This window comes from Dysidea avara, chromosome 10 (assembly GCF_963678975.1).
Source record: "Dysidea avara chromosome 10, odDysAvar1.4, whole genome shotgun sequence".
NCBI classification, from domain to species: domain Eukaryota; kingdom Metazoa; phylum Porifera; class Demospongiae; order Dictyoceratida; family Dysideidae; genus Dysidea; species Dysidea avara.
Genome location: NC_089281.1, coordinates 28,803,442 through 28,830,952, shown reverse-complemented (window position 1 = coordinate 28,830,952; position 27,511 = coordinate 28,803,442). Strand labels below are relative to the sequence as shown.

Sequence of the window (27,511 nt, the reverse complement as noted above, 5' to 3'; positions counted from 1 at the left end):
GTATCATTTGATTGGTGTTAACAAGCAGTTTAATTCAATTCCACCCTTAGGCTGTTATTGGCTAGGTGACATGCCATTATATTGAGTCATAGTTTCTGTGTTTGGTCTGTAGTTTCCACCTTTAAATGGTATACATGTGCACACACACACACACACACACACACACACACACACACACACACACACACACACACACACACACACACACACACACACACACACACACACACACACACACACACACACACACACACACACACACACACAAAGCAAATCCCTCAACTACCTTGCTAACACAGTCATGCCTACTCAGTACTACGAACCAGTGCAGACAAATCGCAGGACGCTGTATGCACACCACATAACACAATGAATCTGTCTGTGTGTCCAGGGTCTTGGTATGCTAAGGTGGTATATAGCCCTGCTGCTTAAGTTGTCACTGCTGTTATTTTGAATGTGTGTGCATGTGCATATACTGAGTGCACTATTAATCACTAAGTAAAACTGTTTCTGCTTGACAGATGTACTCTGTAAACTACCACAAAGTGGCTATAATAAGGTAACAAATGTGACTCTGTAAAAACCTGCACAGTTCATACCAATTTCTAGTAAAGTGCACTGAAAATCAATATGTGGAATGTGTGCTTCAAAGAAGGGAAGAAAAAAAAACAAACATGCAAGTGAAGCAAATCTCAAATCAACATAATGTTTTCTCCTGGTTTTGTACTTGCAAGTTTTTGCCACGAGTTTATGCTCCTTCAGTTTGGTTGCTCTCCAAATTAATTTCTTTGTTTCTCCTATTGTTAGTGTTATGATTCACTCACTATAACAGATTAGATAATGTCAAGGATATGATGTGAACTATGCAGTGCCTTGCTGAAGCAGTTACAAATTCTCAGGAGTGTGGTGCAAATACTGTAACACACATTAGAAGGTTTGAGGCTGTTTATTTCAACGTTCACGTGTCCTCCATGTTAAACATTTTTAAGTATGCAGTGATGGTTGAAATATCTTTAATATAATGTGGAATGCTATTATACAAATTATCATCTGCCAGCCTGTATTATAACACTATGTTCAGCTGTCACTTCACAGTGTATTAATTCAAGTAGAAAGACAACTTGAAGACCAAATGGTATTTGTGAACTGGCAAACAAGACCAAGTCAGAAAACATTGACATGCTCCATTGTAAACAGAATCTTTCATGTCTTATAAAATTATGCCTTTCTGTTTGGTGTGGTTCCTTTGTAGCTAGTTGACTGGCTCTGTTTTGGTAGATGGTTTAGGTGGAGTTTGTTTTGCCATAACTCTTTGTAGTGTCTGCTCAGTAGACTGTGAGGCTACATGTGGCACTGCCAATGTGTGCATGTCATAAACCTGCAAATACAACATTCCCCCAAGCAATGTGTGCTTAACTATATCATCTCCATTTTCTGAAGAGCATCTCCATGCAAATGACATTGATCATGTTGTCATGATGGTACATGGTGACACTGCTGATAATTGCAAAACGTTTTGCTGAATTCACGAGTAATACATGGCTTACTTCTTAGCTAGGAAAATTCCATATTGTACAGGGAGCGAAGATTTGTGAGGGCCCTAAATTTACAATTCACTCACTTGAATACTTGCTAAGCTACTTAGACACTTGTGCAGTTGATTTTCACTGGTTTTCTCCTCCCAATTTGCTGCTTGGCTTTATTTCGTACGGTTAGTTATTCATCACGTGACAGTTCCTCCAATAGGCTGTGTATATCAAAACTGAACCACTGGGGTTGAATGGGGTAGACTGCACTGTTGAATTAAGCATAAGAAAAGAGTTCAATTGGCACGTATTTTCGTTGATAGCCCCACGAAATGGCTTCCCTGTACAAAACATATGTGCCCACGTGTGCATGTCGTACCTCCTCTGCTTGGGTAGGGTGGGACAGTTGATATGTTCACCTCATTCTTCTCATATAATTATGAATAGTTGTCATACTAGTTTGCTCCACTTACCAGTATAAACAGTTGTAACCCTGCAGTGCAATTTGGCTTTAGTCAATGGAATAAAGATACGGAGAACTACAGTTAAAATGGCAATTGTAATGATAAAATGAAGCAACAGCAAAGTATTTAGATGACTATACGGAAAGACGGCCTCAAGAACAACATAAGAATGAACAAATAGTCAACCAACTCTAAGGAATTGAAAGGTTGTCATCAACACTTTTAAGACTTTATCATGCCTACTAACCTGATGATATTAGACAGCAGAAATCCCTTTAACTCCATCAACAATCTCTACTTCAACGAAATTATGAATGTGGGTTTAAGTTTTTTGCTGATTGGATCGGGCCCAAACGCCGCTCAACAATTGATCTGGGTTGCACTGAAAGCGAACTCATCCAGAGCGATCTTGTAGTATAAACAGGCTGTTAGTCTAAGGTCAACTCCACTACACAAATTCTCACCTGTAGTCAACTACAGCTTGCAAAATAATTGAATGCCACCCCTTTCTATTATAAGTCAGTATGGTTAGATGCTGGTTATGTGACAACCATCAATAGATCCTACACATTGAATCATCCCCCAAGTTGATTTGAATCCATCTACTACTTTGCGATCATCTCCATCTGGGAACCTAATGACCAATTTCTGCAAAGCTGACACAATTGCTCTGCAAGTGTCATGAACAATCACACAAATCGTACTCCAAGCCAAACCAAACAAGTGAGCAAGAGTACGATATTCCGAACAAGTGGCAAGGCACCATAAAGTTATAGCAACAGGTTTTTCAACGGAAACACACTTACACAGTTGAGTGTTTTGGCGACGTATCAGGTCCCAACTTTTGGCATAGATACTGAAATGTTTGTCTAACACGAAAGTTCTCAAACCAGTCAGTTGGTGTAAATGTTTCCGAGACAATTTAGTCCCACCAGGATGATGATGACCTGACAAATTTATAGGTTTTGACACATTATGCTAATAATACATTATCAGTGTTGGGACAGTTACTTTTAAAAAGTAACTAGTTACATATTACATATTACTTGCAACTGAACTATTTAGTTACAGTTACATATTACCCATAAAATAAAGTAACTATAATAATATTACATATATTATATTACTTTGTGTCCACAGCCTTAAGCTGTCATGTGTGAAACTACACCTTATCATGTGACATGATAGCCTTGTTGGACAATGTGCAAATCTTGGTTATAAGTAAGAAGCTGGTAAATAAGCTTCATTCAGTAGGCTTCATTACTTTGCTGTGGCTAGGCGTTACTCAGAGGATCACTAATGAGATTAGTAACTTTGTTACTTAAAGTAATATTAGATTCATTATAGTGACTATATTACTTAGATAACACATTACGTTTGTAAGTAAAGTAACTTGAGTTTTTTATAGCGTATTTCGTTATATTACTTAGTTACCACAAAAGTAATAATATCATAACGTTACATAAGTAACATGTTACTCCCAACACTGTATATTATAGTAGTTACATATACACAACATTATAATGGAACATGTAATTTTTAACAATGATTAATATATTAAAAATGACACCTAGCTAGCTATCTATGTAACAGTATCTATGAAAATACACAGTGCAAAACAAGTTATTGTTTTAAATCAACTATTCACACATTGCATTGCCCTTCTATTATTTACTAAGTAGCTATGCCCAACCTTCATACTGTCCATTGCATCCTAGGGTGGGGTACCAGGGTAGCCAATAATGCCATAGACAGTATCAAAAACAGACGACTACTCCTCTGCTTGGCTTTAAAGTGATTGAAGCGAACCACCATTCGTCTTCTACTGGAAGGTATCGGTTGTAGTCGTCTACCACTGTTCGCAGTAATCCGCTGAGAAAGCAACGAAAGAACAAGCTGCATCTTTGCCGCTTCCATCGTTACGCTTCTGAGATCATGTGCACTCACGTGATGTCTAACAATACATTTAATACGGCTAATTTTCATTAGTGTAAACGCACACCTATTTAGTACCATACTGTACCACACCATGCCGAACCACACCCAACTGCCAGTGTAAATGCAGTATAAGTAAACTGCCCACAATTACACAGAACAAGACAAGAATGGCACCAGTAGCTGGAGTTATAGTTGGCACCTAATTATCACACATATTTAGACATCAGGGTGGGCTAAAGTTATCACTACAGCAGACAGGCAGGCAGTGACATAAATGATAGCCAGTGGAATGAGTCATACTTGGAATGTTTATCAAATCAGTTGCTAAGTACCTCAATTAGGTTACTACTACTACAATATTATTGGACAGTTATAATCAAAAACTTTGTAGATCACAAGACTGGGTACTGGTAAAGACTGGCCTTCTTGCACCACCACTGTCAAGCATCACTAGCACCAAATAAATCTTTATATATTCAATGCCAACACTTCAGCTTTGCAGTTCATCAAATCTTGTCTACGGATTGATTTTCTGCAATTTTACCATTTGAAGAATGCAATTACTGTGAATTCTTTTCAATAGCGCTTAATTCGTGTCATACCTCCTCTGCTACCCAAGTGACATATTATGTATGGCTGTGTTATTTTTTTTCACCCTTCCCATAGGTACAACAGAGCTGATGAGTTTACCTTTAGAAGCATTATATAGGGACTCTGTTTAACACCTTTTTCATGTTTAAATGTGACTCGTCCACATTATAAACACCTTGTATGCTTATAAGAGCTGTTGTATTTCAATGGAAAAAGAGCAATGCAAAGTTGATGTGTTTACCTCATTCTTCTCATATAATTACGAATAGCTGACATGCCCATTTGCAATACTGTGTACATTTACCATTCATTGATTAAACTTCCTCTAACCTTGTGCTCTGATTCTCAAATTGAGGGATGCTTGCCTGTGTACCAGCAAATTTAATGGGACTTTCTTTAAAAGTCCTTATAGTTAGGTCTCCCGATTTCAGGGGTCTAAATGTGTGCACACTAATGCAATGGAACCATGGACAAATGTCCTGATTACCAAGGTGTCCGGGGTTTCAGTGTAGGTACTCAGATTAGAGAGGTCACTATTGTATTTGTTGTGCTATATATAGATAGACAGCTTTGTGATAGTAATTTAAATGACATGTTATATTCTTTAGCACCTGCCAAGATTCAAGGTCTCATGCTCGACTCAGTATCCATGAGAGGGTCATTCAACCTGACATGGCAGGTATGACAATGTGCTTACAGCATATTAATATGGATCACAAGTTGTTAACATGCAGGCTCCAACGGGTGGTCCACCATTAAACGAGTACATCATACACATCATGGTAATGGGAAGTACATCTAATAGAACTTTATCTGGTGCCAGCACAACATGGAGATATACTAACCCAACATCAAATACTGTTTACCAGTTCACTATACAAGCAATAAATGATGGAGGAGCTGGCCCCAAGTCAGATGCTATAATGGGTTTCTTTTGTAAAGGTAAGACTGACCATCATCTCAACTATCTGTTATTATGGTGCATTGTGTATTACAGTTCCCAGCATAACCAGCGTTGACCCTATTGTGGAAGGGAGTACTTTTTTAAATATATCATGGACAGTTAATAATCCACTCAGACTAGAGGCTAATGGAACTATATTTACGGTGAAAAAGACAACAGGAAACTCTAGGGAGATGTTCACTTCAGACCTGGTACCTTCTGGTAGTTCTCATCAGTGCTTTAGTGACTTACAACCAGACACACTTTATACCATTGAAATAGTCGCAGTCTACGCCTGTGATAACACTTCGTTTACAAGAGATGTCCGTACAGCAGTCGGCTTAGTCAATGATGTCTCCTCAACAGATGGATGCTTGGTGTACCGCCCTATTTCAAGTATGTATCATTGATTGGGTAAAAACTTTTTGGTTTTATATTTCAATTTCTGATATATGTAGTAATGGGCATTTATGGTGTCCAGTGGTTCCTACTGTCCATTAACTAAAATGGTGGTAGTTATAGAAGTCATGATTTAGTGAATCTTATTAACATGCTTGTTACCAAATGGTGTGTGTGATTTGGATGTTGTGTCCTTATTTTAACTATCTGTTGTGCTAGCTAGGAAAAGTGTCAGACACTTGTGTGGCATGCCATTTAAGGAAGTATCATTAATTAAGGATTTTTCAAGTATTTTAAAAGTTTGCTCAATTGGTTGTGACTGGGTTATATAGTTATGTTTGTAATACTATGACTGGGACAAACATTGATTTTTGGCAATTTTGTATCGTCAGCAGTCAAACTATTTTATTTGCCTGCTATAACTGTGAAGATATCTCTGTGTTTTATATGACAATGGCCCATGTGTGAAATCGCTTATGGCCATTTTTTCAATTCATTTTTTTCTTCACCCTCTACCCATGCAAGCATATTTGCATTGCATTTGAGTAGGTGGTCCATTGTTTATTTCAATAAAATGTCAGTCAGTATCATTGGACTGCAAAAAAGCACTTTAGGTTATGCAATTCAGTTTTGTCAAGTTGTGTAAATGATTCTTGGCAAATTACATTAACATTATTACAAAGATTATTTTCATTGAGTATAATGCAGTATTTGAACATGGTAGTGGACTGGGAAACTTGGTGAATGTCATACAGTAGTTAACTACGTCAGAGAATATATTGCATGAGGGGGGGAGGCACACATTATTACATTGTACTTTATTATGTGGCATTTTTCATATTTTTAGTTGATCCTCCAACTGGTGAAACAGAATCTGACAGCAATTTGGAAGGATGGCAGATAACATTGATCATTGTCATACCACTGGTTGCTGTGGTTATCATGTTAAGCATCGGCATCTATTGTGCCTGCAGGCAGAAAAGTCATAACTCAGAGTTAGAGATGGGAACCATGACGAATATGAATAATAAGGATTATACACAAGTACACCACAACCAGTAAGTGAAGTGTGTGTATCTGTGTACGTGCTAGGGCTGGGACGAATATTGAAATTTACCTTCGAATATTCGCTAATAAAATGTTCAAACATTCTAAGCTTCGGTACTGGCTTTCAAGTTACAGGTTTTCTTGCATTTGTGCACATCCTTCTTAAGCTTTACCTTTCTAAACCTATTTAATAAGTTTGTAAGCATTCGGAAAGTACATAGCAGCAGTACTGAATGACGCAATCGATCAATTGCAAATGGGCATGTCCGCTATATTGCAATCATGCATAGGTAAACACTAACTAATGGCTAAAAGTATGTTTTCCATGTATTATCTATCACTTTATAAGGTGTTTTAAGGCTGCAACTATGGTAGCAAGCTGAACTGCGACAGTTTAAAAGTGGGCATGGCACACGAAGTTCGATCACGAAGAGACGAACATTGATCACGCAAGAGGAATAAGCAGCTGCAATAAAGATAACGACGTTTATTTGTAATTATTTCATAGACTATGAGTGCATTACGAAGCTTCAAAGGATATACTTTTATAATTCGAAGTTTACTTAACCTTCAAACCCACGAAGCATTCGAAGCTTCGTCCCAGCCCTAGTACATGCATTGATGTAGTGTGTGCAATAGTATGTCTCAATCACTGTGTGCTCTCTCGTTGTTCTCATCGTGTAGTGCACGGAACAACTCATCGAGTAGTGTCACAGGTACTAGTTACAGATCAGGAAGCATCACACCCCTCACACCGACCACTGGTAAGCATCACCTTGACTGTCTGTAGCTTCTGATTGTTGCACTACATGTCAATATCCATTTTAAAATAGTAGCCTCATTTTCCACGTTGATATGCTACAATATGTGACCAGATCTGCAAGAATCCCACATGTTATACTTTTACAGTAGAATGCAGTAAACACAATGGGTAAATATGTTACAAAAAAAAAAATCCATAAATGGTTTAAGTGCTTATTTCACAATGAAGGAAGGTGCTAATGGCAAAACCCTTGGTAGCATAGCAAGAATAGTTCAAAATCTTTGTTTTGTATCAGTACTCCCAAGGAGATGGAAGATATGAGCATTAGCCTACCTTGTTGAACAAGTGGTTCACTATCGTGTTTTTCTCACATTTTCACCTTTGCCGATGGGAAGGGCCTAGAAGACAGAACGTACCCAGCGATGGATTTGCATTTCAGTAAAGGACTGCATTCGTAAAGGACTGCATTCACAAGTTATGACCGTTTAATTAAGCGCCTGTAGTAGTGTTTTTTGTGTGTGTGTTGTCACTGTACTAGTGTAGCAATTTTTACTATTCGAATAGTTGTGAACAAAACAACTGAATATTCGATTATTCTTTAAGCTTATACTTCTATTGAATAAATACCGTATATGACCGTATTAAAGCCGGGCTCAAATACATGCAGGGGCTCAAATATACGTACAGCTAGGGGACTGTCATAATAAACGCCGGGGCTCATTTAAACGCCGGGGTGCTAATGATATGCACTGAAAGGGGTTCTAAACTCGTGTCAGCTGCTAACTATACAGTGATGTCTCGTCACCAGTCTTATGATGTCTTGTCTTGTTCGACTATGCCTTCTCTTCTGGTGATGGCCATAGCGTATTTATCGTGGTCATTGTCATCTTTCCGCCCGACTTCCAATGTTTCACCCAGCAGAGGAATCCAAATGGGTTTATGTACGTGATGGGCTACGGATTTTGTATTTCGAGTCAAAAATGATTTATAGGAAATAAACACCCGGGCTTCTATACGGTCATATACGGTACTGAAACCTTTTGTTAGAGAGCAAGGTAAAGCTTAAGAGCTATTTCTATCTTTTCTAAAACAGAATTTGTATCAGTACAGATATCACTTCATTCACAATCTTAAGTTTCAAGGCTGGTATATATATTCTCCATCTGAATACAGTGTACAAAGTGCTAACGATTATTCAGATAGTGTGTTAACGAATCGAATAGTGTCATACCAACTGAATAGTCAAATAACTGAATAATCGTTTCATCACTGTACTGTAGAAATCAATTGTTCTGTTTTTCTAGCATTGAAAATTCTTGGCTTCTAGGGCTGAGACTCAAGTTAACCGGCCATCTAGATATATAATAAAATGGAATTCAAAACATGCTCTCTAATATGTAGGATTCTTGCAGATCCGGTCAACTGATACATTAATAGTTGTCTTCATATAGACCTCTGGTAAAAACAATGGGTTTGTTGTGTCTGGATAAACACGTTGGCTTCTGTTTAAGGGAATATACAGTGTAATGGTTCACAGCAGCCTAATAGTAATAGTGTAGGAGTACATTCCATAGTGAGGCCATTAGTTATTACTGGACTAATATACCACTACTGGTTAATGGATCTCCTTGCCTTTTATGAAGTTGTTTGTGGTACTTTGTTGGGTATGTGTCAAGTGTTTAGGTGTGACTTGTTATGGTAACTGATAAACAAGTTGTGGTGTACATGATGACCTCATGGTAAACATGGTGGTGATGTAATGTGATGTAATCACATCACATCATACACCATATGGTGAACATTTGCTCACAAAGTACTACCTTCCATTTCTATCTGAATAAATAATAGTTATATAGGTACAATGTGGAGTATATGGAATTTATAAACCTGAAGGCCTGAGTCTGTAACAAATCAGCAAAGTGAGGGTGCTACTAAGCCTGAGGGTTTATAAATTCCATAGGCTCCACATTGTGCCTTTAGACTCTATTTTAGACTCAAATTACTTACCAGTTTCTGCTGTAGGTTGTATCTTTCATGATAATACTAGTGCCATGGCAACCATACATGCTCACACGACACAATTAGCATTCCATTACACTACCGCATGTTAATTATGAATGTGTACTCATTGGATAAACCTAGATTTTGAGCGTACGTTATATTGTGCCTGAAGGCATGGAGTATATCAGAAAAGGTAGAATCAAGAGTACATAATAAAAATATTAATACTTTTATTATGTATTCTAGTAGAATATATGAGATTTGTTACCCACACCAAGACGTCCTAAATAAAGTCTAAATAAATAATGTTATTTACTCGTTGTTTTCCTCTCAACAGCCATACAGCTCAAATAACAGATCGCCTACATGGAACCAGCCAGTTGACATGACTAGATTACAGGAGCAGACAACAGGGACCTCGGTATAATAATTTCATCGTTCATACAAATAGGAGAGTATATACGAACTAATGCAATAAGAACTTCTTAAATATAATATAATTGTTCACTTATAACTTCATTGGTATAACCGTGTGTTGTGTGTAAAAGTGTTTTGTTATTTTTGTAAGCAATGTCTGTTAGTATTTATTTATTTTATTTATTAAGGCTTTACAGCACAAGTGCTGAAGGTATGTAGGACACCTGGTCCTACAGCCTGTTTAAAGTTGTTACAGAAATTATGTTTGAAAAGGTGGAGAAAGGAGAAAAAATCCATGACTGGACCTGGGCGGCCTCAAACCTGCAGCCATCCAATTAACGCTCAAACGCTTACAGGAGTCTGCCAGGCGGTTGGGATGTTTTCTCCTTGTCAATGTCATGTTTTATCTTCAATGTGTGTTTGTGTTTTATCCCAAACTGTTGAAATTTCCTTAAAGTGGTGTATTTTTAGTACATATATTAATGAAATTTGCATTGCACTAAATCAGGTCATTTGGTTTTGTAGTATAACTTTGTTGACAATTTGTGTGTGAATAGTTAATAGGTTAAGAAATCTTGTCCTGCAAATTGTTCTTCTTTCCAGTGGACTAAACTAACAAGGCTATCACAATAGAAGTACGTCTTGCTTAACATCATTACACATTTAAATCTGTATGGCTGTTGAAAAATGTTTGTACTGATGGAAAACATAATATTCATGTTCTGAAGTTTATCTACAGCTAGATTCATCCTATTAATTTTGGCCATGCAAATTGATGCAATGCTTAGGCTTGGCTGTTTAAGTTGCAAGAAATATTCCAAGAGTTGCCAAGAATGCATGCAACATGGCTGGTCACCTCTACATGTAATGCACATTGCAACAACCTGAGGTAGGTGAGATCTGCACAACAAAAACTGAGACTCTGTAATGACAGTAATGCTAGTCAATTCAATAATGCATGACCATCATGTGCACAGTGTATACAAACTACATGATCTGGTAAGTGCACAGAAAAATTTGGAATTTTCAACTAGAGTAAGGACCATAGCACATTGATAAAAAGTACTGACACAAGCTGGAGTAGTGCACGATATTAAATCACAGTAAAACAATAAGAAGTGTTATATCCCTACTGTGCTCATACCGTAATGGAAATGCACAGTAGGGATATAAGGCCACATAAACTTAATTATTAGTTTCTCATCCCCGTCCGCATGGATGTTTTTCTTACCTCATTAAGGATTTTTTGCACCACTGGTGGTTGAGTGCAGCTATCCAGCACCTTCTAAAGTTGCTACCCGCTTGTTAGAGTAGTCTAAGAAAACTGCATTCTGAGTCATTTTAGCTAGCTAATTCAGCTATTTGGTCAGTAAAAATAAAATAAAAATCTGCCCTCCTGCACTGTTATTTTGAGTACAGGAGGATGAGAAACTAATAATTAAGTTTCATACTTCTTATTGTTTTGGCTGTGATTTAATATTGTGCACTACTCCAGCTTGTTTCAGTACTTTTTATCGATGTGTTATGGTCCCTACTCTAGTTGAAAATTCCAAATTTTTTTGTGTACTTGTTTGTTAACTTTTTTTGTAAATTATTATAACTGGTGAACCCATGCACGCACACCGCATCTGAAATGATGCCGTGCGCCCCAATTATCGTCTGAAAAGTGAAGTATCCATTACGCTTCGTTGTCAGCTATGTTCAACCCGCTACACAGCAGTACGAATCAAGAAAGCACCTCTGCTATCAAAATAGCCACTATGACAAATACGGACGATTTCCATTACGAAGGGAAGCCATCATGTGCTATCACCAAATCGACACTTAGCTGTCAGCAAAGATGAATGGGGCACAAAGGAGGACACTGGTAAGTCCATGAAGAAGGCATTGCATGTACTGCGGTATGTCAAAAGGCACGTGTCGGGCCAAAGCAACAGTGAAAAAAATCAAGCCCATAGCCCTAGCCTAAGCGTTTCGGGTCAATCTGAAAGCTTGTTTGGGCTTAGTTTTACTTAACCAATACTGCCTCATCATCGTCAGGGAAAATTGAGGTTTTTTTGGGTGATTTTATTTCGTGGAGCGCGCCTACTCCTTTGTGGTCCCTACTATACACTACCATCATAGTGTATGATAAAATGGACAGTACTTGTACAGTATTTGAAGCACACCAAATATATAAAGTATGTGCATGCATGCCATTTTGGGAGAATGTAGTACTTTTGGAATAGTTTCACAATGTGAATGTGACTGTTCTATTAGAGTACTTTTGTGCGCATTGCTTCTAGGTGAATGCATAGCATTGGATGTGCAATACAGGTACTAGTCAATACATACAGGTACTAGTTAATACATACAGGTACTAGTTAGCTTCTGATAATGCAAATGGTCTTGAAGTAAAATTAATTGCATGCATAGCAAAAAATGGAACATGTAATGCTTATCAGTAACTTGAGTAGAGGTTGGTCTGGTAAATGGAGCAATTAGAACTGTGGACACTGAGGTAGATGTAATATGTACAAGGACCAACTGACTTAACATGCTACAAATGTCAGACCACATGAAAATTCTCTCCTATGTCAACTACTGGTACTGTTCAAAGTTAAATTTTGCAACTTATGTATTGTCACGCCAGTTTTGATGGCATGAATACACCACAGTATGTTCACCCATGCATGGTGAATAGGGCAAAGTAGGGCCGTGATAACTCACCATTACAGTCACGTGTTAGAGAATTGAACTTTTTTAATCCTTCTGTACCATTCCAACAATTAAACACCCTTGTTACCAGTAAACGTATGCAAGAAAGGCAAGAAGATGAGAAACTGTCAAGAATGTCAGAAACTGAATGTAGTGCAAATGCCAATATGGGTTAAGCGTGTATAAGTTATAGTTATATCCTGTTACGAGGATGATATCATTGTTATTACATGAGTCCGAGGCAGAGCCGAGGACAAGTGTAATATCAATGATATCATCCAAGTATACGGGATATAACTATTTTATATCCCATCCTGTGCACTGAAGCTTACGGATAGTAAATTAAGTTCCAGTTTGAGTTCCTGTCACTGTGCTCCGAATATTCAACTTCATAACTACAATGAATGTAGTTCTATTGTTATTGGTATTTGTGTAACACCCATCCAAGTTGACTGAATAATAAACAGTAAGGTTTATCCAGCTGGTATTAGCAACAAGTGCAGAAGACAAGTCTAGTGTGTTGGTTACCTGTTACTGTTGTTTAATAATTTTCCAGCTAGGAACTGATGGTGAGAACCTCATAACCCTTATAATGAGATTGCCTTATTTGGAGGACATTGTATCATACTGTAGCTATGTTTTGGTACTGCACCTTAGGGACCTCCTTGACATGGGTTACCAGTGGTCTAGCATATTGTACTTGTTATATGTGTTGATTCAAATTATTAAGAAGGTTATATTTGTATATTTAGGCAAGCAAGTTGTATCAAGAGACTTGTAAAGAGAAAGATCGTATTATGGGTAAACTAGCTGTACTGGAGAAAAACAAACGGACACTAATAGAAGATAATGAAATGCTAAACATGAAATACAAGGAGGCACTAAAGGTAACCCTCCCTCCTCCCTGATGTCATTTGAGAACCAATTGTACTTTGTAACAGGATAATGAGAAAAGTAAAGCTCAATATAAAGTGGTGAAAGCTGACACCACCAAATTAAACGGAACAATCAAGAAATTGGTAAACTGATACCCAGATAATTCCCAACTACTACATATTAATCTATTACAGGAATCCTCACTGTGAGAAAAGACTAAGGAGGTGACAAAGTTTCGTAGTAAAGTTAACTCGTCGAACGTCAAGCTAAAGTGGGCACAAAACAAGCTCAAGTCTGAGAGTGAGGCACACAAGGAGGTTCAATCAAAGCTGGCGACGTACCACCTTACAGAAGTTGCAGGAATCTAGAGAAGAAGGGGAACAAATTCGTAATGATATGAAAGCCATGATTGTTGCATATCAGGTTTGTGCCATTGATACAGTGTGTGTGTAATATCTTATGATGGACACATTAGGGGTACCAGCTATGTATCTTAACATGTTATAATAACATATAGAAGTCGTCCTCTTTCAAATGTAAATTGTAAACACCATGGAGTGTAAACTGTAAATGTTGCAGTTTTTGTGTCCTACGATAAGTTAAACCTCACTTGGTAACTGCTGTCTGTTATAGTTATAGTGACCATGTCAAGTAAGTCCTAAACATGTAACTAGGTGTACTTCATGACCTCATGTTATTTGCTGTAGTCAGCTGTGGTTATTGTCATTAGGATTCTGAAGAAAAGAAATCCTCCACCCTTGACGTTAAGCTAACAGAAACAGAACGGGAGCTGAAACAACATGAGAAGGAGATAGCTGATCAAATGGAAGTAAGTTTTTCTGTTAGCATTCAGTGAACAAGTGAGAACTAGGAATATGTAACAGCTGGATTAATGCTGTAATTTTAAATGCAACTTAGTGTAAATGTTCTCTAATATGACACTTAATAGATTGGCTATGGTAACCTGACACTGTTAGCTGTACTTACCTTAATAATCTAACATCCTTGTTAATCCTTGGATATAGCGTGTTACTCAATGATGTACAGCATCCCTACATGTTTGAATTTTTCATGACACCTGACACCAAGATCTAGAGTACATAATAACACTTAATATTTTTATGATGTACTCTTGCTGATACTACATGCTCAACACAGTTGCATACACATACAGGCTTCACTGCCTTCTATTAAATTAACATAGGAGGCGATGTACCCAGCCAGAGGAGGTATGACATGAATTAAGTGCTATTGAAAAGAATTTGCAGTACTTGCATTCTTCAAATGGTTAAATCGTGGAAGATCAATCCTTAGACAAGATTTGATGAACTGCAAAACTACTTAGACACTTGCACAGTTGATTTTCACTGGTTTTCTCCTCCCAACTTGCTGCTTGGCTTTATTTTGTATAGTTAGTTATTCATCACGTGACGGTTCCTCCAATAGGCTGTGTATATCAAAACTGAACCACTGGGGTTGAATGGGGTAGACTGCACTGTTGAATTAAGCATAAGAAAAGAGTTTGATCAGCACATATTTTTCGTTGATAACCCCACGAAACAGCTTCCCTGTACAAAAAATATACGCTCACGTACCTCCTCTGATACCCAGCTTTAGGTTGCAGTTGGTTTATGAGAGTGTTTGTAAAGCTTTTCAGCTGCATACAGACAATAGTGTTAACACAATGGTGTGTGATTGTGCTCGTATAAAGATTGTTTTGATACTCAAACAAGTCATGCATGCTTGAACATAAAAAGAAATTTTTGTACTAAATATTTAACAAATTGGTGTGCAGTAATTGTGTATGTAATGTAATTTTCAAGGAAAAATTTGGTCAAGCAGCAGAAAAGGTTGTGTGAGAAAGTTGGTTCATATCCGAATAGTATGTTTTTAATTCTGTGTGTGAAATTGAAATTGTCTCTATCTGAAGTAATTGTTGTTGTTATATTTTTAATTCATGATCATGACTGTTTTATACAAGTTTCAATGCTCTTTTAGTTGTATTTTTAACCCATCACTTTACACAGCTTTATGAAGTGAACAAAAGAGAGTTGGATGATACCAAGTCAATGCTGGAAGAATATTTACAGGAGAACAGAGTGTTGAAAGATAAGGTATCAACCAGTTAACACTATTTAACAAAACAAATCGCTACTTGCCATCCTTATAATGGATTATATCCTGATTGCTGGGGGTCCCATTATATTAAGGGTGAGGTGTTAAGATGTAGGATTGAGGTGTTCACATAGTTGTACTTAATAGAGCCTGAAATTTAAGTGTAATCAAAACAGAAAATGGGGTGGTATCATTTTATACCATTTCAGGTGTCAGTGATGGAGAAGTCATTACATGAACAAGATAGGACATCAGAACAAGCTTGCTGTGAGAACAACCAACTAAAGGAACAGATCAAGAAATTGAATGACAAAATCTCAGGCTTTCAGCCAACTCAGGATGAACTTCAAAGGTTTGATTGCTGACTGTGGCATAATGGTCTCACTTGGCCCATATGTTAACTGTGACGCTGTTAGATCAAAAGCAAATTGTTTACAGCTTGAGGAATCCGTAAAGAAGCAGCAGCTGATTTGTGCAGACCTTCAAAATGACTTGGCTTCTTGTCTAGAAAAAGAAAAGGAATTATTAGAGTTCTCTGAGAAGCTGACAAACCTAAACGTGGAACTACAAGCAACAAAAGACAACCTCTCCATTCAGGTATAGCCAAAGTAACTGAATATTACACAATTATTTGTTGTAAAATAGGTGGCAGAAAAAACATTAGAAAATGAACAGCTGAGTGAAGAAATTACTAGTTTAAATAAATCCAATACCTCATTGGTAAGTGGTAGGTGGCTCAGTAGTTCATACTGTATTGCTTGTGTCCATATTTTTACTATCGTATACACACAGACACACACCACACATTTGCATGCATCGATCACAGTTTGACACACACACATGCACATGTGCACACACACACACGTACACATCTTGCAGGTGTGAGATGTTTATATAAGGGAACCACTTCTAATGTTTAGTTTTATAACACTGACTAGATGGAAGGCTTTTCACACATGCAGTTACGCATGCCATTACATTGTTGTCCCATCAGACTACTAATATATGTTACTGATGTGGTGAAGGTCCAGAGGGAAGATGTTCATGCTTTGTAGACTTGTGATCGCATGGGCAAACATAACACATGGCATTGATAACATTGTTCATTAGCCAGCCCATATTATCAATGTCCAGTAGCTTGTGTATAAACTAGTATGGCGAGTCCTCTATTACCAGCTCTATGGAGTGAGAAGTACATAGACAAAATCCACTGTAATGAGGACAAAGTTATTGGTCTCAGTAGGTCTAGTCCCATACACTCTAACAGGTGTAACATAGTTTATTGTCCCAGTGTCTATTTGATACAGTGAAATCTGCTTACTCTGTAATAAGGTCATCTGTCTAAACCACCTTAAAATCCCTTTATGTTTCATTTGTGCGCTAAGCAACTTTAATTAACAGTTCCCACATGTGACGTTTACTGTTAAAAAGATAAGGGGCTTACAAGTGAATATTCCATGATACTATATAATGATATTTGTACTTTGGTCGGGAAGGTAAACGTTGTCACAAAGCTTACAGGATCTGATGGTTGTCCACTAATGTATGCACACACACACACACGCACGCACGCACGCATGCACACACGCACACACGCACATGCACAATACACACACACGCAGTCTTGTGATAACAGTCCATTAGTGGCAACATAACATATTGTAACAAGGAGTTAACCATCTTGCTAGGAATTGTTAGTTTAGTTTTACATCATAACTCTACTGAACTGTTATCTAACTCATAATGGTATGATGTGTCTAGTCATGTAACATGTGGCCACAGGTGATAATAGTGATGGCTTCAGCACTGAATTAAACAATAGTAGGGATATACCTTTTGATAAAATCCATTTTATTTTTCTCTTTACCCAGTCAAGGATGTACAGATTAGAGGCAATGTATTAAAACTGTATTTAGTAATTCCACATTGTCAACTATCAAATACACTGAAACCTCTCTGAACAAACTCTCTGAATTTAATAAGGTCCTGACAGTTATATGTATTAAACCTCTTGATTACATCTAAAATTGTCTGTTAGAAAAAGAAGAAAAACTGCCATTTTCATCAGCACCCACACAGCCTCAGCAATCATGATATTGTTGTTTATTGTGTCTGTTGTATGTGTTTACACAGAGCCAGCAACTGAGTCAAGCTGCACAAGAATCTGAAGAGCTCAAACAAGCATTAATAGACAAGAGCAAAGCTGGTTAGTCTAGTCTGACATCTGTTGGCAGAACTGGTAGTGTAATTGCCACTTTGTATTGTCTGATCAATGTCACTGTTTGTCTTTTGTGCATGCAGATTGTGGCCTAATTTCCCCCAAGCTGTCTCTTTAGTGTGTGGAAATATCTTACTGTATAATTCTCTTGTGGTTCCCCCAGCCTTGCTAATTTGATTGGCTAGTTAGTTTGGTGACTGATGTGATTTGTTACTTTGAATATCACTCAATGTTGTTCCCATGTTTACATACAGTTGAGCAGCTGTCCATCGCTCTGGGTGAAAAAGAAAATGAAGTAATCGTTGCTAAGAAGAAACAGGCAGGATCATTAAAGGTCTACAATATTTCAGAACTTTTATTTTTAGCTTCCTAACAGTTTAGGACCTACAAAAGCAGTTAACAGAATGCAAGAGGTGAATGCAGCCATTCATGACACGGCGTTACATTAATTTGTAATTAGATGTGTAAATGAAGACCTAGTTTTGTCATAGACCTGTCCCCAGTGTTGGCAAGCCTTTCTATTGAGACTTATTAACAGTTATCACACATTATAGACATGTATTCCTTATTTTACCTTAAAACTCAAAGGTGTGTGTATATCAGCCGTCATGTATGTGTAGGTATATTGAGCAACAGCAACAGCTGTGGGCTAACCACTGTAATGTGCTGTCGAGTCAAAACAATGACGGTGAAGGTCAGCGATGGTCAAAGGGAGGTGGAAAGTTACCGCAGAAATCTCCCACAGGATCACTCGACCAACTGCCAATGACTGCTCCAGATTTGTTAACAACCATGGTAAGTATTGTACCAACAGAACTACAATAGACAGATTTGTTTGCAATGAAATCTTAGTTGTTATATTGATCAAGTGTGTCATTTTGTTAGTTTCTATTGTGTGAACATGTGTGTACTGGTCACTAATAGGATAGAGTACCATCCCCAGTACAGTCAATGGGACCAGACAAAGCCTTGTTGGTAGACAAGCTAGTCAAGTCTCGTAAAGACATTGCAAAGAGGGACGAAAAGGTTGAGTTTCTAGAAGAACATATTCGACAATTAACAGAAGAGTTAACAAAAGAAATCCAAGTGAGTACATGCGTGCGTGTGTGTGCACGGGTTGCATGTTTTTATGTGCTTGTTACAAGTATACATATACGTGGTATTTTGGATTACCAAAGTTAGACCTTGTGTTGTTGGTTTACAGAATTATCAAGAGCTACTTGATACGAGAAGAATCAGGTGGTCTAACTACGCTTCGTATGGATGAAGACAAGGTGAGATATTTGTATTACCTCCCATCAGCTGATTAAGTGTGTCTTCAGGTATTGAGATCTCGTAAAGGAGGCATCATGGCATCCGTGTTCAGATCTCGTGCACACAGCAGTGACATGAGCCTAGAGTTATCACTAGAAATCAATCAAAAACTACAAGCAGTTCTTGAAGATACAATCTTAAAAAATATAACATTAAAGGTTAGCATAATGAACAATTTTGTAGTGAACTTATCTGCCTTTTTTCTTACAGGATAATATAAAAACTCTCGGTGATCAAATTGCCATTTTAACACAACGCATACAAAGATTATGTCAATTGTAATTTTTCATACCATGATTCAAATGTATATATAATTTATTATTGTTTATCAAATCTAATAATGCTTGTGATGATGTGTGTGGCAGCACGCCCAAGGCGTTACTAACAATTCGCTGACCATATTAATGAATGGAATGCACTTTATTTACAAAAACATGCATAGAATGCGCAATGCAAGCGACAAGTGACGTAATGTCTATTGGTGGCGCCGCGTGTCTGCACCCTTGTAATAATTTGCCTCGTTGTTTCAACACCGCGAAGTATTTTCTAGCTGGAATTTTTAGTAGTTGCAGTGAAGAGTTATGGAGTTACGATGTTGCTGTTGCGTTCTGTTATTGCAAATGGTGCTTGCTTTTACGTCTTATCGAACTGCCCTCGGGCAAGAAGGTATTTCGCATTGTCGTTTGTTTGTATGTTGTCAACAGAAAACTAGTACACCTACTCTTGTAACTCAACACTAAACTTTGTATTAGCATAATATAAAGAAACTTGTGAAATCTAGCTCGTGTGTTCGTTGCACGCGTCTCCAATTGCAAAGCCATTCTTTTCTCCCTTTCATAGGATTCTCAATTGAACCTGTGAATACGACAGCAAAGGTAGCCTTTTCTGCTCGATTAGATTGTCAAGCGGCAAATCCAGCTCATGTTATAAGATGGACCGTAGCAGGCAATCTAGCGATTAACGAAGATACTTGTCCAGGTTGTCAGACTCTTACAAACGGGTCTCTCTATATCTCAAGTGTTCTGTCAAGCCATGCGAACAGATACACGTGTTTCATCCCCCCAGGATTCTATACGTTCAACGTTTACTTGACTGTCGCTGGTAAGTTTGCTGCTCTGGAAGTTTATACTACTTTTCAGCTTTTGTCTCCCTAGAATCTCCTAGAATATTGCCAACAGGTTCCAATTTAGAATTTGAGCAGGATGGCACATTGCAGATAAATGTTGACATTAGTGGTGTTCCCCCACCCAACGTGACATGGAGATTCAATGGAGCTAATATTGTGTCAGACCCAAGGATCACTACTGCCCGTACTGGCCTCACAATAACAAACGTCCGACACACAGATGCTGGCATGTATAGTGTGACAGCTGAGAATTGTGCAGACACTGAAACAGAAGATTACGATGTTGTGATAAATTGTGAGTTTAGCTTGTTGGTTGTAAATGCGCTGACTCGTCTGTGTCACTTCTGTAGTTCAACCACTTGTAACATTGACAAGAACTCCTGACAGTGCCACAGTTGGAGTTGGTGCTATTGTTAACTTGACTTGTAACATTGTGAGCTATCCACAATCCAATGTAATTTTTCAACAGAGAAACTCTGAAGGGATTGTAGTACAGAATTATACTCAAATGGGTGTGATGCACACAGTTAATTCTTACCGAGTCATCTCCACCAGCAGATTTCAGTTCAATGATGATGACATTACTGGACCCAGTGAGTTTTGCTGTGTTGCTGTAAACAACTTTGGATCCACAAGAGAGTGTCTCAGCTTTAGAAAAATTGGTAAGAAGACTTAGATATGTGTTTAATTAATTTCATCAGCTGTTCATTTAGGTAATTTATAGTTGTATGGATTCAAAATTGTGGTTGCTATGGTAATTATGGTGCTATGAAGCCAATGAAAATCTGATTAACACAATGACCACTTATTATCCTGTAGTACCATGTTGCTGTGTGTGTCCTGACTGTTTGGCTGGCTAATGTAAACCATTCCTTGACCTCCTGTGTGTTGTTATTAGCATACCTTGCCTGTGAGCTGCATGTTTTTGAATGGCTGCTTAGCAACATAGTGATACCTAATATTGATAATGACCTTAATTGTGTTTGTTTGCTTATGCAAGCATTTTCAAATTCACATGTTATTTCCTGTTAATTCAAATGTGTGTTCCTTCTCAGGAACACCAGAGCCTCCGGTGTTACGGGCTTCACCACTCGGTCCAACTTCAATAGCAGTGTCATGGAATATGTTATCGTCAGTCACGTACCAGTTACGTTATCGTATGCAAGGAGGTAATACCTGGATACCTGTCAGTGATAACATCCCAAGTGACGAGACTACACGGACATTGACTGAACTAACTGCAAATAGAGTTTATGAAATTGAGATAAAGGCAACCACCATTGAAGGGAGTCTGCCAAGCCCTCCAAACAGTACCTTAGCGATGACAAGTGAGTTAAATATTAGTACATGTCATATTATGAGGACTTTTAGGGAATTAATGTTCTTTGCTCTATATGGATTAAGCTTTGTTAAATTTCAAGAGGAATATTTTATTACATTTGTCACCATTAGACTATTAGCCTCACATTGAGGTGACCCATATATATCAAGTATTTATTGGTAGGTGCCTTCCCTCCAACACTAATTTGTTGTCTAGACAACCAATTTAAGAACACCAGGTGACAATACCTTTGAATACACTAGCACAACTTGAGTGTCACTAATGTACAACCTTTCTGTGCAGTATGGGCCCTTCAGGAGTAATTACTTACAAATTGTTCTTAATTCTTCAGTTAGAAGCCTGGTTAAATGATTGATATTTGTTAGTAAAGGAACTAGGGTGGTTAATTTAATTGTTATTTTTGACTAAATAGCCATACATTTCTTATAACTGCCAATGGCCTGAGCAGGATTTCCTAACTTGGTAGGGAATGAATTAGGAGTAACCATTGCTAATAGTGTGAGATCATATGCTAAAAACTTCACCAGTAATTGTTGCTGTATTGTTAGTGTTAGCATGGGACAGATTGCCTTATGAGAAAGCAGGATGTCCTAATTTTGTTTGCCAGGAGGGGATGAAATTGGTCATGAGAGAATACCTTCTCCCATTGTTTGGGACTGTCACAGCTGTAAACAGTTTAAGTGTAACATTTCTTCAGTTCAATTGTGCATGGTCCCAGTAATCAGTGTGTCAAAGTGTTCAATAACTATTGGCCATACCCTGGTGTGAATTATTGTAATCTTTTCAGTAGTGTGTCTACAATTCTTTCCTTGTTGGCAAACTACTCCATAGTTGATCATACAATGTGAATTTCATTAGTTGTGGAGTTGAGTATCATTTGATTGGTGTTAACAAGCAGTTTAATTCAATTCCACCCTTAGGCTGTTATTGGCTAGGTGACATGCCATTATATTGAGTCATAGTTTCTGTATTTGGTCTGTAGCTTCCACCTTTAAATGGTACACACACGCACGCACACACACACACATATACACACACACACACTACACACACATACACACACACAAAAAGCCCTCAGCTACCTTGCTAGCACAGTCATGCTTTTACCCAGTACTATGAGTCAGCGCAGACAAATTGCAGGAGGCTGTATGCATACCATGTGCGCCACACTGCACGATGAATCTGTGTGTTCCTGGTATTCAGAGGCGTTATGTAGCCCTGCTGGTTAAGTGGTCACTGCAGCTTTTTTAAACACGTGTGTGCACGTGCATGCAGAGTGTATACGTAAAGCTGTTTCTGTGTGACATTTCTGCAGAGAGGTTTTGCTGAAACAGTTACAAATTCTCAGGAGTGTGGTGCAAGTACTTTAACACATGTTTAGAAGACTTGAGCCCAAAGGGCTTGAGTCCACTGACATGCTCCATTATAATCAGAATCTTTCATGTCTTATAAGATTATACCTTTCTGTTTGGTGTGGTTCCTTTGTAGCTAGTTGACTGGCTCTGTTTTGATGGATGGTTTAGGTGGAGTTTGTTTTGCCATAACTCTTTGTAGTGTCTGCTCAGTAGACTGTGAGGCTACATGTGGCACTGCCAATGTGTGCATGTCACAAACCTGCAAATACAACATTCCCCCAAGCAATGTGTGCTTAACTATATCATCTCCATTTTCTGAAGAGCATCTCCATGCAAATGACATTGTCATAATGGTACATGGTGACACTGATATTTACAAAACGTTTTGCTGAATTCGCAATAAGTAATACATGGCTTACTTCTTAGCTAGGAAAGCTTCATATTGTACCAGGAGTGAAGATTTGTGAGGCCCTAAATTTACAATTCACTCACTTGAATACTTACTGCTGATGCTGAAGTGTTGACATTGAATTTATAAAGATTTATTTGATGCTACTGTTGTTCTTGTAACATGCCAACTATTCTCTACACTTGACAGTGGTAGTGCAAGAAGGTTAGTCTTTACCAGTACCCAGTCTTGTGATCTACAAATTAAAGTTTTTTTCCTATAACTGTCCAATAATGTTGTAGTGGTAGTAGTAGTAACCTAATTGAGGTACTTAGTAACTGATTTGATAAACATTCCAAGTATGATGCATTCCACTGGCTATCATTTATGTCACTGCCTGCCTGTCTGCTGTAGTGATAACTTTAGTCCACCCTGATGTCTAAATATGTGTGAGAATTAGGTGCCAACTAGAACTTGCGCCTACTGGTGCTATCTTGTCTTGTTCTGTGTAATTGTGGGCAGTTCACTGACTGCCATTGTTGTTCCTGCCCATTTTAAGGTGATGTTATTGTAGACAACATGTTTAGACTGTGAGAATTTTGTGTAGTGGAGTTGACCTTAGTCTAACAGCCAATACTACAAAATCTCTGAATTGAGTTCGCTTTCAGTGCAGTGTTTGGGCCTGATCCGATCACCAAAATAAAACTTAAACCCACAATCATAATTTCATTGAAGAGATTGTTAATAGAGTTAAAGGGATTTCTGCTGTCTATTATTGTCAGGTTAGTAGGCATGATAAAGTCTTAAGTGTTGATGACAACCTTTCAATTCCTTAGAGTTGATTGACTATTTGTTCATTCTTGAGCTCTTATGTTGTTCTTGAGGCCATCTAAATACTTTGCTCTAGCTTCATTTCATCATTACAATTGCCGTTTTAGCTGTAGTTCTCCTTATCTTTATTCCGTTTACTAAAGCCAAATTGAACTGCTGGGTCGCAACTGTTTATACTGGTAAGTGGAGCAACTATATTGAACTAGATCCACATCCCTAGCAGATCCATTTCAGAGTGGTTCGATATGGTATGTGTTTACGCTAACTTGGAAATTGCTTTAAATCAAGATAGTTCAAACTAGATGGCAAGTGTAAACAGGCTGTAAGGTAGAATATCCTGTACTGCTGTGCACTCAATAGAATAATAGCTCAATAAACAAGTACAATATTTTGACTAACTGTATTACAACATGCTTGGCAGTATCACAACAATGAATACTGTATGATCTCATGACCTTAATGGTGTTGTGTGGGAGGAGGAAGTTAGAGAAAAAGTGTTGTAATGTCAGTTAACATCATATTTCAACAAAATAATAATATTAGTATGGAACTTGGTAAATATTTTCAGGTATCTATATAAAAGTACTATCTTCAGTTTTGTGGTTGTTTTGTGTTTGAAATCATCTGTGTGCACCATTGGGGGTTATTGTAACTCTTGTAATGTGCTGTTATTGTGGCTTCACGCCCCATTGTAACTTGTATGCATAGAAAATAATGGAATGTGTGTAAACAAACAGCTGTGGGGTGTGTATGTACTATGCTAACTGTGGTAAGAGTGTTATGATTTTATTATGGTGAAGTCTGTTAATGTGGACACCAGATCAGGACACTTGGTTGGTACCTGTATGTTAACTGTATTTCACTATGCTTGCCTGTGTACCAGAGTTAGGTGTCCTGATTTCAGGGGTCTAAATGTGTGCACACCAATGCAAATGGAACCATGGACAAATGTCCTGATTACCTAGGTTCCAGTATAGGTACTCAGATTAGAGAGGTCGCTATTGTATTTGTTGTGCTATAGATAGACGGCTTTGTGATAGTAGTTTAAATGACATGTTATATTGTTTAGCACCTGCTAAGATTCAAGGTCTCATGCTCGACTCAGTATCCATGAGAGGGTCATTCAACCTGACATGGCAGGTATGACAATGTACTTACAGCATATTAATATGGATCACAAGTTGTTAACATGCAGGCTCCAACGGGTGGTCCACCATTAAACGAGTACATCATACACATCATGGTAATGGGAAATACATCAAATAGAACTTTATCTGGTGCCAGCACAACATGGAGATATACTAACCCAACATCAAATACTGTTTACCAGTTCACTATACAAGCAGTAAATGATGGAGGAGCTGGCCCCAAGTCAGATGCTATAATGGGTTTCTTTTGTGATGGTAAGACTGACCATCATCTCAGCTATCTGTTATTATAGTGTATTACAGTTCCCAGCATAACCAGCGTTGATCCTATTATGGAAGGAAGTACTTTTTTAAATATATCATGGACAGTTAATAATCCACTCAGACTAGAGGCTAATGGAACTATATTTACGGTGAAAGAGACAACAGGGAACTCTAGGGAGGTGTTCACTTCAGACCTGGTACCTTCTGGTAGTTCTCATCAGTGCTTTAGTGATTTACAACCAGACACATTTTATACTATTGTGATAACCGCAGTCTACGCCTGTGATAACACTTCGTTTACAAAAGATGTCCGTACAGCAGTCGGTTCAGTCAATGATGTCTCCTCAACAGATGGATGTTTGGTGTACCACCCTATTTCAAGTATGTATCATTGATTGGGTAAAAACTTTTTTAAACCAGGCGCGCGCCCACAGTCGGCCGAAGGCTGGCTGTGGGTGTGCGCCTGGTTTACTGAAATTGTTTTCATAAAAGTGTGTGTGTGTACCTATCTATCTACCTATCTATGTTTGTCCGTACGCACCCATGTGAGCAAAATCGTTAAATAATGGTAAAAGCAGCTTTTACGTAAAAAGTGAAATGAAGTCTATATTAAACTTCTGCACAGGTGAACTTTGCTCTGAAGTGGTTTCTTTTTGGCGGACTGAAATACGGGTGTGGCGATTTTCCTCAGACTACCTTCCCCTTGAGGTTTTCAGGCATTTAGCAACTGAAAAACAACAGTGCAGGCCTCGTACACTACCAGGAATAGCCTATCGCTTTGAGTTGAAGGGGGGCGTATCCCTTACGTACGCGAACGAAAATGAAGAGCAGCTTTGAGGCTTTAACGAAAGAATTTGTGGGAAAAACATGTTAGTCACACTATAAAACAGTTTAGAAGATACTTCTGTGCGTAATATGTTGGTAAAGCAGTTTGTTTACCAAACGCTTCCTTAGCAGTGCATAACAACGTAATTGAGCGAATTACGAATATTCCATGAAGTATGAAATACGAGAATTGGCTAATAATATTATTGTACAACCTGAAACTAACCCTATTGTAAAAATATTAATAGTAATACATAGTTGGTTATTCATAGTAGTATATACTGTCTATAGTTAATTCCAGATGAGTTAGCTAGCTGCATGGCGCCTGGTTTTTAGAAGTAGCACAACATCAACTTGTTAATGCTTGAATTGGTTTTATATGCCAGTTTTTTTTATATATGTAGTAATGGGCATTTATGGTGTCCGGTGGTTCCTGCTGTCCATTAACTAAAATGGTGGTAGTTATAGAAGTCACGATTTAGTGAATCTTATTATTAACATGCTTGTTACCAAATGGTGTGTGTGATTTGGACATTGTGTCCTTATTTTAACTAGCTGTTGTGCTAGCTAGGAAATGTGTCGGACGCTTGTGTGGCATGCCATTTAAGGAAGCATCATTAATTAAGGATTTTTCAAGTATTTTAAAAGTTTGCTCGATTGGTTGTGACTGGGTTAGTTATGTTTGTAATACTATGACTGGGACAAACATTGATTTTTGGCAATTTTGTATTGTCAGCAGTCAAACTATTTTATTTGTCTGCTATAACTGTGAAGATGTCTGTCTTATATGACAATGGCCCGTGTGTGAAATCACTTAAGGCCATTTTCAATTCAATTTTCTTCTTCACCCTCTACCCATGCAGGCGTATGTGAGTAGGTGGTCCATTGTTTATTTCAATAAAATGTCAGTCAGTATTTGTCTA

At 38.0% G+C, this 27,511-nt stretch overlaps 1 protein-coding gene and 1 pseudogene across 2 annotated transcripts in view; both read left to right on the top strand.

Annotated features, from left to right (window-relative positions):
- LOC136237253 (neural cell adhesion molecule 1-like) overlaps positions 1 to 27,511 on the top strand; it is a 34,660-nt gene that overhangs the window by 3,531 nt on the left and 3,618 nt on the right. Inside the window, exons 1-8 of one of the 2 annotated variants that reach the window (XM_066027591.1) lie at positions 19,826 to 19,975; positions 20,150 to 20,410; positions 20,464 to 20,730; positions 20,786 to 21,097; positions 21,491 to 21,763; positions 25,421 to 25,491; positions 25,547 to 25,754; positions 25,803 to 26,144. In XM_066027591.1, coding sequence (XP_065883663.1) covers positions 19,891 to 19,975; positions 20,150 to 20,410; positions 20,464 to 20,730; positions 20,786 to 21,097; positions 21,491 to 21,763; positions 25,421 to 25,491; positions 25,547 to 25,754; positions 25,803 to 26,144 — 1,819 coding nt within the window. In that variant the 5' untranslated portion in view covers positions 19,826 to 19,890. Of the gene's footprint in view, positions 1 to 5,127; positions 5,199 to 5,253; positions 5,462 to 5,516; positions 5,859 to 19,825; positions 19,976 to 20,149; positions 20,411 to 20,463; positions 20,731 to 20,785; positions 21,098 to 21,490; positions 21,764 to 25,420; positions 25,492 to 25,546; positions 25,755 to 25,802; positions 26,145 to 27,511 lie in introns of those variants that run through there. The other variant, XM_066027592.1, reaches the window with a different exon arrangement.
- LOC136268721 (coiled-coil domain-containing protein 186-like) lies at positions 13,875 to 19,659 on the top strand (annotated as a pseudogene).